Source organism: Azolla caroliniana, unplaced genomic scaffold (assembly GCF_043228905.1).
Source record: "Azolla caroliniana isolate FFs.n. ecotype wild unplaced genomic scaffold, voAzoCaro1.0.p SCAF_9, whole genome shotgun sequence".
In the NCBI taxonomy this organism is placed as follows: Eukaryota; Viridiplantae; Streptophyta; class Polypodiopsida; order Salviniales; family Salviniaceae; genus Azolla; species Azolla caroliniana.
Window position 1 is genome coordinate 16,297,064 of NW_028230444.1, and position 13,808 is coordinate 16,310,871.

The 13,808-nt window shown below is 40.6% G+C and overlaps 1 protein-coding gene across 1 annotated transcript; it reads right to left on the bottom strand.

Annotated features, from left to right (window-relative positions):
- Positions 1 to 4,056: 4,056 nt before the first annotated feature.
- On the bottom strand, positions 4,057 to 6,305 carry LOC147860260 (LRR receptor-like serine/threonine-protein kinase ER1). The gene has a single exon (XM_087325005.1). The coding sequence runs from the start codon at positions 6,283 to 6,285 to the stop codon at positions 4,294 to 4,296; it is 1,992 nt and encodes a 663-aa protein (XP_087181131.1). The 5' UTR covers positions 6,286 to 6,305; the 3' UTR covers positions 4,057 to 4,293.
- Between the last annotated feature and the right edge of the window lie 7,503 nt (positions 6,306 to 13,808).

Consider the following 13,808-nt stretch of genomic DNA (forward strand, 5'->3'; position numbering starts at 1 on the left):
GGCTCAAGAGGATTTTGAAGGATTTGGGCGTTCCCATCAAGGATCCGACTCCCATTTACTGCGACAACATGGGCAGTATATATCTGGCTCCGAACCTGGTGTTCCACGCACAAAGCATATCAAAGTGCACTACCACTTCATTCGAGAGCGTGTTCAAGCTGGAGATGTCTATCTTCTACACATCAACACGAATCTTCAGACAGTTGGCATCTTCACCAAGGCCCTAGGAGCTGACAAGCTTCAACAATTCATGTCAAACCTTGGATTGACGATTTCTGACTTGTCAAGCTTGAGGGGGAATAAAAGTGAGAAACGAATACCGTCCAAACCGGGTACGAGCCGAAGCAGACACCGGAGATTGTCCTAACTGGATACCTGTCGAAGAGGACATCAATCAAAAGGAACCGACCCAAGTTGAGCTTGAGGGGGCGTGTTGAGAATCAAGCTCAACATAGTGCAATGTGTGAACACTCCTTTTGAGAATTTATGATTACTCAAAGGTCAAGAGTCACACCACTATCGCACTACACATTAACTATGTGTCATAGAATCATATTCTATGACACATAACTAATGAGTTACATATTCCCCATGACTATAAGTTATCACATTCCCCAAGAGAGAGTGGTGGTTGTAGTTAGTTAATGAAGATAGAGGGTGACTATATATAAGGCACCCTTCTCCTACTTTATACTAAGTTGGTTGTGACTCCTTGTAATGCTACATTTTTGTATCTCTTACTTTACTTGTGAATATACACCTTCTTCTTGAGTATTCCTTTTTCTATCTATCTTGTGTTCTCTATTCTCTCCTCTAATTCCTCTCACACATACACATAACACACATCTCTTCCGCTACACAAGAATCATACCCGATTCTTTACAGTTCTTTTAAAGAGTCGCAATGTTAGGCACATTCTCCCTTGATATCTAGTATGTGTCCTTGGTTAGATCATACCCCCCAAATGCAACACATTATCGCAACATAATTGTGACACATGGTGTCTAGGGCAAAATGATTGTCAACACTTCTTGTCTTGGGATAAGTTTCCAACTCTTTAAATCTAATATGGCGCCCATTGAGTAGTCTTCATATGAAGTTATGAATGAGCATTCCACTACGTTGATGATTAAACCACACAATCACCATTTTTTATGTTGTATTGGATTTGCAAATGTGTCAAATCTTGTTTGATAAAACCAACCTCCTCATTTGTGCATGTGCATAATCTATTTCAAGGAAGCTGTTCTATTCAAAATGATATAATAGTCAAATAATTTTGGTGTAAAAGTATTTTTGAATTTAAATGTCCAATCATTTGTGCATCTAGAGTTCCTTTGTGAAGAAATAACCTTTTCTATTCAAAATGGTATAATAGTCAAATAATTTAGGTATAAAAGTATTTTTCCATTTAAATGTCCAATCATTTGTGCATCTAGAGTTCCTTTGTGAAGAAATAACCTTTCACATGTAAGTTTTTAGCAATCCAGTATTCCCTTGTACTAAGGTATTGTTAGTTAAATATCCTTCTAAAGCACACTATGTATTAAGAAGGGTCAAAGTTGTTTTCTTGACATTGTTTCAATGCCCAATACAAAAATGAAAGTCTCCATGATGTGAAAATTTTAAAGTTTATATGGTCCCTAGGTTGTGGGGACTATATGTGCTCTACAGTTACAATGAACGATAAAGATAATAAAAACAATGTCTAGTTGGGCCAACATGAAAAAGCTTATTAGATCATTTGATATTCTCTTTAGGGTTTTCATTTCCTTAAGGTTAGCAATAATACCCGATTAGATAAGCACAAAACTTGTCGAATGGGGTATGCGTGAAGAAGCATATCAGCGACAATTTTCACATAATTGGTTGGTTGGTTAAGAGGGTTTGCATTTTTTTTTGAGATTGCCAATGTGTATCTTGTCTTTTTAATCATTTATCACATTTGCTAGTTTTGTCTTAAGCCAATGTTATTATTTTCAAACCCTACGTCATGAAAAATGATTCGTAAACGGTAAAGCCAAGAAAATGCTAGTATGTATTGTCTCAAACTAATAATATCAAAAGTTTAAGTATTATAAAGGTTCAACTAATATCACCACGACGACTTATTAAGAATTTCAATTAGACAAGCTTTGGAATCTAACGCAATAGTTTTTTAAATCAAATTTGTTAGCATGTCCTGTATTATTTATAAACGCAATCCTTTCACGTTGTGCTTTACAATTCTTTGGAATCTAGAAGCAATAGTTTCTTAAATCAAATTTGTTAAAATGTCTTGTATGATGTATAAATGCAAACCTTTCATGTTGTGCTTTACCATGCAATTTCTTATTACATGTTCTATTTGTGTTTAATATGATAAGAAAAAGAATATTCATTGGGCATTCTCTAATGTGGAAGGGTTCAATGTTAATCTAAACATATCAATTAATAACACAAATTACTCTATGTTAATTTTCACAATAAACATATGATCATCAATTCCTTGCAATAATTGAATCGCTTATAATTAAACCCCTTATTGAACAAGCACCAACAGGTTATTATTGATGCATCATTAAATTTATCTTGTTGATTGCCAACAAGGTGAATTATAGGTAGGCATGAAGTAGTTATAGCCTTGCACCAAATCCCATATGGACGTGACAAGAACTAGAGTATGGAAATGTAATGTGTATGTATGATAGACAAAAGTATATGTTTTCTTTTATTATCTTGGAGAGCTTTCCCGTGGCTAGGTTGACTATAAAATGAATATCATGACATTAAAATATTAACTACTTTGACAAGTCAATCTCTAAATAGTCTATGAACCCATATACCTGTACATTGAATTGTCCATACTTATGCATTATACATATATGAATGCATACTAAAATGAGTTTACCTTTGAAAAAAGTTGCTAGAACTATAATCCTTTGGTGGGACAAATGACAAACAACCACACACAGTGATATGAGTCATGACTCTACATTTAACCATCCACTATTTGGTCATTTGCCCCCATGCCCTAGCTTTTTTCCTGATGTTTCTTGAGGGCTATATATTGGCAACTAAGTCAGCACATAATGCACAAATATGATGCTAGGACTATCTTAGTCTTCACATTATCTCAACCTTGATGAAATGTGGTCGATCTAGGAAACAATTTCTGGAAACTTTTTGGCAAAGGGTAATTATATCTTTCCTAGTGGTTGTTGACTCACCATCACCCCACAATTTCATGAGGAACATATGATAAATACCATGACATGTTTGTTTTTCATGTACATCATATATTCCTGCATCTAGTTTAACTTGGTATGTTTATTAGGCATTTTGGTTTGAGATTCCCAAACCAATATGTATGTTCAAACCCCTCAAAATACTCTTCTTAAAATGATTGGACATAAAGTTTGGATGAAGCTTATTATACAAAGGTAAATCCAACTTCAAAATTCACCTCTTCAATTTGTTTCAAAATTGCAAATGGCCCATAGGAACGTCTTGACAACTTTGGAACTTTTCCAATCTTGAACATCTATAAAATTTGAGGCTCACACCTTCATCAAATGATACACCTTTTACCTTAAACTCCTCTAAAATTTGAGGGTCACAACATCTAAATTCCCCTCTCCAACTTGTTTCAACATTGCAAATGGCTCATAGGAATGTATTGATAACTTTGAAACTTGTCCAATCTTAAACACCTCTAAAGTTTGAGGGTTACACCTTTCACATATGTGTGCTTTTTGTAATGATTTTGCACATGTTGGACATCGCGATGCTCGATATCCAACATTTATTGATGATCTTCAAGGTCCAATATATTGGGTACTCACTACAAGTGCATGGACTATATATCCAAATACTTGATTTACAAGTTTACTTCGATAATTGTCCTCAAAATGATACAATTATACTAAATGACAAAACCATGCTCATAAACTGATATCTGATAAATTTTCTAATCTTCATCTACCCAAATAGAGTCATATAACTTTTGTGGTGGTTGATTGGCTACCCAAAAACTACCTTGACAAACATGGTATTGATGGATCATTAATGCATGCCTTGATCCAAATGGGTCTTTATTCCCAACAAATTTTTATTAAAGAGAGCACAAACTTGAGATGAATGACATGATCCATCTAAAAATTTATTCCAACATGAGATACTTACATGAATGAATGTGGGATTCTATCAATTGGATGATTTTGTTTCTCATTGTGTGTACATATTGTAGCCCTGGAGAAAGAATAAGAATCCAAGACGAATTTGTGAAATTTGCTAGTTTATACAGACCTTCCTCTATGGTGAATCAGAATGAGGGCTTTTAAGTGGGGATAGGATGGGACAAAGTCCATCCAAGATAGATATTAAGTCGACCATTGTAGGTCTAGAGCTAGGGGATTCACTCACACACAAGATGGCCAAACTAAGGGCCTTGTCGATATATTCAGGCCAAAGGCATGATTGAAGGACAAAGGGATCCATGACATCCCGACCCCTTCCCTCCTTATCCATGTGCATTACATTCTCCCTCAATTTTGATGTTGCTTTTTGGCTTGTGATGAGCTCCAACAACACCATCCCATAGCTATACACATCTGATTTCTCAGTAAAGTTCTTCTTGATTTGATTAGAATTGGCAAGCACACGAACCTCAGGTGCAACATAGTCGTGTGTAGAAACTTCATTGCCACCACTATTGTCGGAGACGATCTGAATGAGCCCAAAGTCACTCACTTTTGGGACAAATGTGTCGTGAAGAAGAATGTTGGTGGACTTGAGGTCCCTATGGAGGACTTTGTTCCCATGGAGATAGACCATGGCTTGGGCTACACCCAAGGCTATCTTATGCCTAGTAGGCCAATCGAGGAGATGTTTCCTTTGATTGCCTTCAGTATGGAGGAGCTCCTGGAGTGTGCCAATCGGAAGGTAATCATATAAAATCGCCTTCTCGTGAGGGCTTGAAAAAAATCCTCTTATGATGAGGAGGTTCTTATGCTTGAGAAGTGCGAGACCATCCAAGTGTTTCTCAAAGTTAGGGTGCATCTTGGCATGCTTGAAGACCTTGATGGCCATTGCCATGCCATCGGGAAGGATAGCTTTGTAGACCGTCGCAAATCTCCCTTTCCCCAATACATGCGCAGTGTCGAAGTGGCCTGCATTGGCCACTAGTTCGTCATATGCATACTTGTTGAAGCTTTGTCGATATGCAATGAATTGACCTTGTGTCTTGACATTATCGATGCCGGAGCCAAACCAATTGTTCAATTCGTGATTCATAGGATGCCTTCTCCGATGTCGATATACAAGTGCAAACACCAGGACCAAGAGGGCAACTCCGACTACACTAACCACGATTATGATTACAATTATTTGTTGGTTCTTCTGTTTTCCCTTCCTATGATTATCACGGTCAAGTGCTTTCGGAGGCTCATGATCGACCGCGGGTGGTTTGGGCGGTGCCACACTTGGGCACACATTCTCCAAAGGGGGGGGTCCACACAAGGAAGGATTCCCTAGGAACGAGGACTCGTTGAACCTTGAAATATTCGTTGACACTGGCCCTGTGAAATCGTTATACGAAAGATTCAATATCGTCAAGTTCGGAAGAACCCAGAGCGATGCCGGCACCTGACCCGAGAGCCGATTGTTGTTCACCATGAATGCACGGAGGGCACTCAGGTTCCCGATGCTGTCCGGCAATGTCCCATTGAGCCGGTTATAGGAGGCGCGGAAGGATTGAAGAGAAACGCTCGCTCCGATACCATTGGGTATAGCCCCCGTGATATTGTTAGAATCGATTTCAAAGTGTGTCAAGTTCCTCAAGTTTGCGCCGCCGAAGAGCTCCCCGGGGATGGGGCCGTCAAGGTTGTTGTGCTTCAACACGATCCGCATGAGGCTGATTGCTTCGCTCAATTGCGGTGGGATGTGCCCGGTGAGACGATTCCTATGGAGATACAGGTATTGAAGGCTGGGGAGGTTGTTCCAGCCGTCTGGGGGGATCCCGCCCTGGAGCCGATTCCGAGACAAATCAAGGAACGTAAGGGACCGAAACTGGTAGAGATTGGTGGGGATGTAGCCACCTAAGACGAGACCCGACAACGAGATCTCGACAACGTTCAACGTTGTGTTGTCGCAAGTGACCCCTTTCCACCCTTTGCAGTGTGAATAAGGATCATATGACTTTGGATTGGATGAAGAGTTTGTGATGGTGATGGTCCAGCTTGACAGGCCCGCGCGGTTATGGAAGCTTTCTTTGAGCTTGAGTAAGGCATCCATCTCTTGGGCCATCACTAACCCCTCTTGCAGAGCAATACACAAGAAGAGAGCATAGGAAGAAACACAGAACAACAACAGTGTTACCATATCTGTGGAGAAGCTTAATGTTATGTTGAAGAAGAGGCGATCGATCGCAGCAGTTCAAATGGAGACCTTGATCCTTCCTTCCTTCCTTCCTTCCTTCCTTCCTTCCTTCCTTCCTTCCTATGGGCTCCAATTTTATTTATTTATTTATTTATTTATTTACTTATTTGATCCCCTGCACTGATGGAGGGAGGGAGACGAAAGGCCGCTGAGCGCCTTCTTGTTTCTTTTAGAGATTTAAATGGAAAGCTCTCGAAATGGACAGATGAGAATGGAAAAGAATGAGATATAAACAGATAAGACAGACAGACAGACAGACAGATGGAAGCCAAAACGAAAGGAACCAAAAAAAAGGAGGCAAAATTTAATCCCTTGTTAACGCCACAGAAATCTCCCTAACTGCTTCTTTCTCTCTGCTTGCTTTTATTCTTCTGTATCGTCTGTCTATGCTACAACTCTGTGTCGCTATCTCTGTGCAGAGAAAAAGAGAGAGAGAGAGACAAAGAGATGAGACAATTTATATACATATATTATATATATATATATATATTTATATTTGTAAATAAATTTTTTATTTATTTATTCCGTTTGCTTTGATTTCTTCTTCCTTCTTCTTCTGGGGGGATTTGTAAGTTACTTTGTTATTTTTCTTTCCTTCTTTTGCATTTGTACTTGTTTCTATTTTCCTTTTTATTTCTTTATTTCTTTATTTATCGATTGATTTATTGATTTTATTGTCGTAGGTCTTGATAGAATAAATCGTAGGCGGTTTTTATTATTATTAATTATATATAATCCTTTGAAGGTGCCAACTTTTGGTCAATCCTTTGACCGGTCAAGCCCTAAGGGATTTGACTTTTTTATGTACAGGGAATCCCTAAAAGTGTCGTTTTCCCTCTTCCTAGGGCCCTTCATTATTTTATTTTTGGGTTAATGGCCTCACCAAGAGAGAGAGAGAGAGAGAGAGAGAGAGAGAGAGAGAGATGAACCAGATATCCCCGAGCTTCCTCCAATCCATGGGCATGTTGTAGTGTCGGACATGCACTCGCAGAAAGGTCCCTCGAATCACCGCCATCCGAACCCTAACTCGCTACACATGACGCTTCAAAGACGACACAGAAATGGCGGTCAAATGCGACCTTTTGTGCAGATCATGTACGTATAACGGTAAAAAACCTGAAGAGGCAAATATGGGCCCTCTAACTAATATCCACTAGAGATTGTTATCACGTTGGTGGTTAGTTAGGGGAAGTATGCGAAATGAACAACGTAGCATAATTCTACATGCTAGACTTTAACAATCACCAAATCAACCACCACCTTGACCAATCTCATCTGGCATCTCAAAATTTGTCCAATTTCTATTGAAGTTTGTTACATTTCTGCTGAAATCCATTCTTTTAGGTCACCTTGTGATTAATCTAGTTGTTAAGTTACGGAAAATTCCAACATATGGTCTAATATGGGGTATTTGAGTTAATTATGTACACTAAGCTTTATATAGAGACAAGTTTCTGTTTGTCCCCATACTCAGAAGTGTTATACATAACTTGACATTTTTTGTATTTTAACACCACTAACACTCCAATATTCTTGATAGTGTTATTGCGATAAAATATACTTTTATTGAAACAAATGTCCAATTTAGGTTTTACTTGTCGAATAGCTTTAGAAAAAAGTAACATATATACCCTCAATGAACGGGAAATATTATCCTAATATTCCATACAAATTCCATGTACACAATAAAGTACGCGCATAAGAATGCCACTGTACACATACACATAGTATAATGGTCATGATGTTGACATTTGAGAGAGATAGAGTTGTATGTGTCACCTAACTCATATTCAAACATTACTTGGATCAATCTATAACACGCCATCATTTTGTTTCATGTGAATTATATTCGGCTTTGTCAATGACAAGTTATCATTGTATTATGCATCGTCAACATCTTTCGTTAACAATGTATAAAACCCAACATTACACCTTTCCACTTACAAGTGCAAAACTCTAGATGAAAGAGGTGGATCATGGTACAATTCACTTGGATCTAATAAAAAATACTAGGGAAAAATATGTGCCATGATGTATGGTAAGGTGAGTGTTTGATCCATTCATACAACATTCAAAGAGGGAACATGGTCAAGACTTACTATACTAAAAGAAATAAAAAGAAAGAAACATGTGAAATATTGTATGTTATGCAAATTTTCCTTCAATTCAACTTTTTTTCTATGCTCTAGAGGAGCCATCACTCATAATGGGCCCAACCAAGTAGTTGTTTGGCATTGCGACCATTGAAAAACCAAAATGGCAACCTTGGTGCGATATCTTTTCAGTGACCCCTTGACATGTGTCCTTGGAAGTAAAGCAAAGACGATTGCCATAGAGGGCTCAACAACACTACCATTAGATGCAAGAAGCGCAACGAATGATACTCCAACAACCAACAACCAACAACCAATGTCACTCCAACAATCATGTCACCTTGAGCTTGCTTGTGGGTGGTTCAGTCCTAGTTGGACCTCCCACAAGTGTACACCTCTCCATCACAAATCCAACTCCCTTCCTTTTCCTACAAGTTGCACATACACCTCCCCACCCCTTGGCATGCCCTTTGTCTAACCCCATCTATCCTTCACCCCAACATGTTAACCCCCCTTCCGACCTAATAAGGTATTACTCGCTCGCTCACCAATAGACTATGTCCCCCCATTCATATCCTCTAAGGTAACCTCAAGCTATCCATACTCCCCTCGCATCCACACCCTCTATGACCATGTCCTAGATGCAACATACCCTACGTTAGCTAAGAATCCACATCCCATACCATATGCATGTGCACAACCTGTCCGAACCAATGTCAAACCCCCAATGTTCACTAGGAGTTTCAACATACCTCAAACTCACCCATCTCATCTAACACCTCTTGTCCCCACATATTCCATTTGTCCTTTCAAAGATTCTCGATGAGACAAAGCCAAGCGTATTTGAGGCCATCCTTTAGAGGGCATCTGGGTTCAATCAAACTCTCACCCCCCTCATGATACACCACCAATTGCCCTCGATGACTCTATCAACAACCCTACCTTTATGACCCTCAAAGATCGATCTGACACTACTCACTATTATAATGAGTTTGTTGAGCCACTCAGAGAGCAACCCCTTGGCACCATAACTCTTTTGATGGCTCATTGGTGGGGTCAATATTCTTGCCATATGATTTAAACGTGGACAAGACAACTTATAGTTTTGCAATTGGATTCATGCCAATTGAACTTATGGATGGACAAAGCCAATCATGCCCATTGAATGGATGATTACTTCATGAGTCACTATGCCATGGAAGGAAGAAGTGAGTCATGAAGACCTTCTCATAATAAGGATTAAGCAAATTGAGAGAAAACTTGAAGACATACAGGATGCTTTAATGTGGTTCAAGTGATCCATATGTTAAAATAAATGTCAATTTGATAAATAAACATAAGGTTTGGCCACAAAATATTGAGAAGGGGATTGGAAATTGATCTATGGTGTGGGTCTAAGTTAAGCCTTGTCAAAGAGGCCTCGCCTACGTCCAACGATAATGATGCGTTGTGTTGAAGTGGTATCCTCATGCTGATTACACTTCCTTCCACAACATAAAAATGCCTTGCCTACATCCAACGATAATGATGCCTTGTATTGAAGTACTATCCTCATGCCAATTACACTTCCTTCCATACCCAAAGAGCCAACAAACCAAACTCGTTCCTCCAAAGCCGCTGACACATCTAACAACTCAACAATTAAGACGAAGACCCAAGATAATCGACTTGAAGTGTATGGCCAATAGTTAGGTTGGGTGCAATTAATGTCTATGTTGTATATTTGACTGTGCTTGCAACTTTTATACATCTCCATGAAATGGGCAATGTCCTTCTATATTCCTGGCCACCAATACTTATCCTTTGGCTTCTCGAAAGTTGTCAAACTACCCATTTGACCTGCCCAAGAACTTTCATGGAACTTAGACACTAGAGTCACATGTTTAACCTTCTTGCAAACCACTCTCAATGACATTTCCATCCTCTTCTGTGGGTGCTTCCAAAGATATCCACACTATAGGACACTAAGAGTCATATGTTTAACCTTCTTGAAAACCACTCTCAGTGTCATTTCCATCCTCTTCTATGGGTGCTTCTAAAGATATCCACATTGTCGGAAGTACGTTTATGCCTTCTTCTGGATTCTCTACATTTCCTCCTTAGACCACAAAATGTCCGCCGTCATTGAGCTCATGAATTTGCAGCCACTCCCCTTCATACTCAGTTTCATTGAGGGTGTTAAGCATTTGCACATTTTGTTCTTCAATAGTTGCTTGGGCTATTGTCATGATGTTGGGAATGCACATGAGCTAAACTATGTATATATAAAAGATTGAAATACAAGGCAGAAGTATGAAAAGAAGGTCATGAGACAAGATGAAGTTAAAAATAATAGAAAGACTTAAGCTTATTCATTGAGAGCTTACACAAGGAGTGGAAGGTAAGAGGTTTGAATCTTGTAATGGACGAGAAAGTAGAGCAATGATGGCTAGGTATGTAAATTAAGTAGAACAATGGTTGCTAGGTATGTAAATTATTATTTTGGTATGTGGTAAAAATTTCTCATAAACAAATTTTATGTATGAATACATAGTCTAAAAGCACTAAAACAAAACCTCTCAACACAACACGTTGAGTAAGCAACCCATCCTCTCAAGTTCAAATCCCGGTGGTCCAACTCACATTTCACAAGCATGCACCCAACTTTGTGACGTCGTTTTAAAGAAATTGAGAGTAGCACCTTAGCTTTTGACAGTATGTCACTTTCTCCTCCATATCTTGCCCTTGATAACATATTCTCCATGACGTTATTCTTTTTTGATATATGATAGGCATTTGGATTCATTGACTTGATATATGCAATCCACCTTAGCATGGAAAAGTCCAACATTGCACACCCTGATATCATCCCTAGCAGGGCAGGAATTTGACAGGTGTCATGCCTGTCAAAGGCCATTTTGCCCGTCAAAAACACACACCCAATAAAAATGTCCGTCATGTGACATATAAACTTACAATTTTCATTTTTCATGTGAAAGGCGCCCAAAATTTATACAAGTCAAATGACATGCTAAAATTATATATATATATATATATGACATTGTATAATGTCATAATACATATTATGTCAAGAAATGTGCGGAATAATCTCCAGCCACAACCGAAGCGTAGATCACTTGATGACAATCGAACACAGAAGAAATGGGAATGGAGGTAAGTACACGAATAGATAGAGAATACATAGGATGTTAACATGGAAACCCCCCCCCCCCCCCGAGAGGGAAAAACCACGGGAGTCCACAGACTCCAAACTATCACTATGCCAATGAGTACAACAGGGAGCACAGAGGCAACGACCTCCTGCTCACGATCTTCGCTTGGCGACGGTTACAACAGAGACATGATCTATATCTCTCTCTCTCTCTCTCTCTCTATGTACAGTCGTTACACTTGATCACACTATATGAAGATAATAACAACAACTATCAGGCATAAAAAATCCTTAACACTGTTTGCCCTAGGTCACATTTATACTAATATGACATTAGGACTATTTACAGATATAGCCCCAATGGGCTCTCAGAAACATATCTACATATATGTCCCTTCATCCGGCGAGAGGTTCTCATCGGGCCTGCAACATCCGGTTCTCACCGGGTCTGCATCATCCGTTGCCGGGTACTCCACATCCGGTTCTCACCGGGTCTGCATCATCCATTGCTGGGTACTCCACATCGGGTTCTCATCAGGTCTACATCATCCATTGCCGGGTACTCCGTATCCCATCCGGAGGGACCGAGATCATAACAAACTCCCCCTTCACTCCAGCATGGGATGCCTCGTCAATCCGATCCGCTTCCGGCATGCGTCTAGCTTGTCAGGCGTCAACACCTTGGTCAGTATATCCGACCCGTTCTCCTCCGTGTGGATCTTCATCAGCACAAACTCTCGGTCTTCTACTCGCTCCCGAATCCAGTGGTACCTCCGCTGGATGTGCTTCGTCCTGGAATGATACGTTGCGTTCTTCGCAAGGTGGATGATACTTTGACTGTCGCAATAGAGCCGGTATTCCTCTTGCCTGATCCCTATCTCTTCGATGAAGTCCTTCATCCATAGTATTTCCTTGCCGGCTTCCACACCCGCCATGTACTCCGCTTCGGTGGTTGACAACACAACCGTCTTCTGCAGCCTCGATTGCCACGAAACAGCTCCCCCCGCATATGTCATGACATATCCGGATGTTGACCGGCTGGTATCCGCATCAGTCAACATATCCGAATCGGTGAAACCGTCAAGTTGGGGTTTACCGGAGCCGAATTGGAGGCACATACTTGAGGTGCCTTTCAAGTATCGGAGTATCCATTTTACCGCATTCCAATGCTCCTTGTTGGGATTGCTCATAAACTGGCTCACCACTCCGACTGCATATCTGATATCCGGTCGGGTACATACCATTGCATACATTAGGCTCCCGATGGCAGAGACATATGGTATCTTCATCATATCCGCCTTCTTTGCCTTCGTCTTCGGGCTTTGCTTACCGGATAACCTGCAGTTTGCCGGAAGTGTCGATCCGACCGGTTTCGCATCTGGCATGTTGAACCGCTGAAGCACCTTTGTCACGTACTTCTCCTGTGACAACCACAATTGCTTCGTTGGCTGGTCCCGGATGATATGCATCCCCAACATCTGTCTTGCCGGACCCAAGTCTTTCATTGAGAAGGTCCGGTTCAAGGCCTTCTTCAGCATCTGTATCTTGACTTGGTCTCGTCCGACGATCAACATGTCGTCCACGTACAAGAGGAGTATCAGGAAGTCTCCACCTTCGAACTTCTTCACAAATACGCAGTGATCGGCCTGCGTCTTGTGGTACCCTTGATCGGTCATGAAGTAGTTGAACTTCCGGTACCATTGCCGGGGAGCTTGCTTCAATCTGTAGAGGCTCTTTTTTAACCGGCAAACCAGGTGCTCCTTCCCTTTCTTCACAAATCCCTCCGGTTGTTGCATGTAGATCTCCTCTTCGAGGTCGCCGTGGAGGAACGTCGTCTTCACGTCTAACTGCTCTACCTCGAGGTCCATGCTTGCTGCTATGCTCAACACTGTCCGGATGGAAGTCATCTTTACTAGCGGGGCAAATATTTCATCGAAGTCCACGCCCTTCTTCTACTGGAACCCCTTCACCACGATCCTGGCTTTGTACCTTGGAGGGTTGCCGGCATCTCCCGGTTTCAACTTGTACACCCACTTGCTTCGAAATGCCCTCTTTCCTTTTGGCAACTCCACTAATTCATACGTGTGGTTCTCATGCAGGGAATCCATCACGTCCTACATGGCACTCAACCACTTGCGGCTATGGGT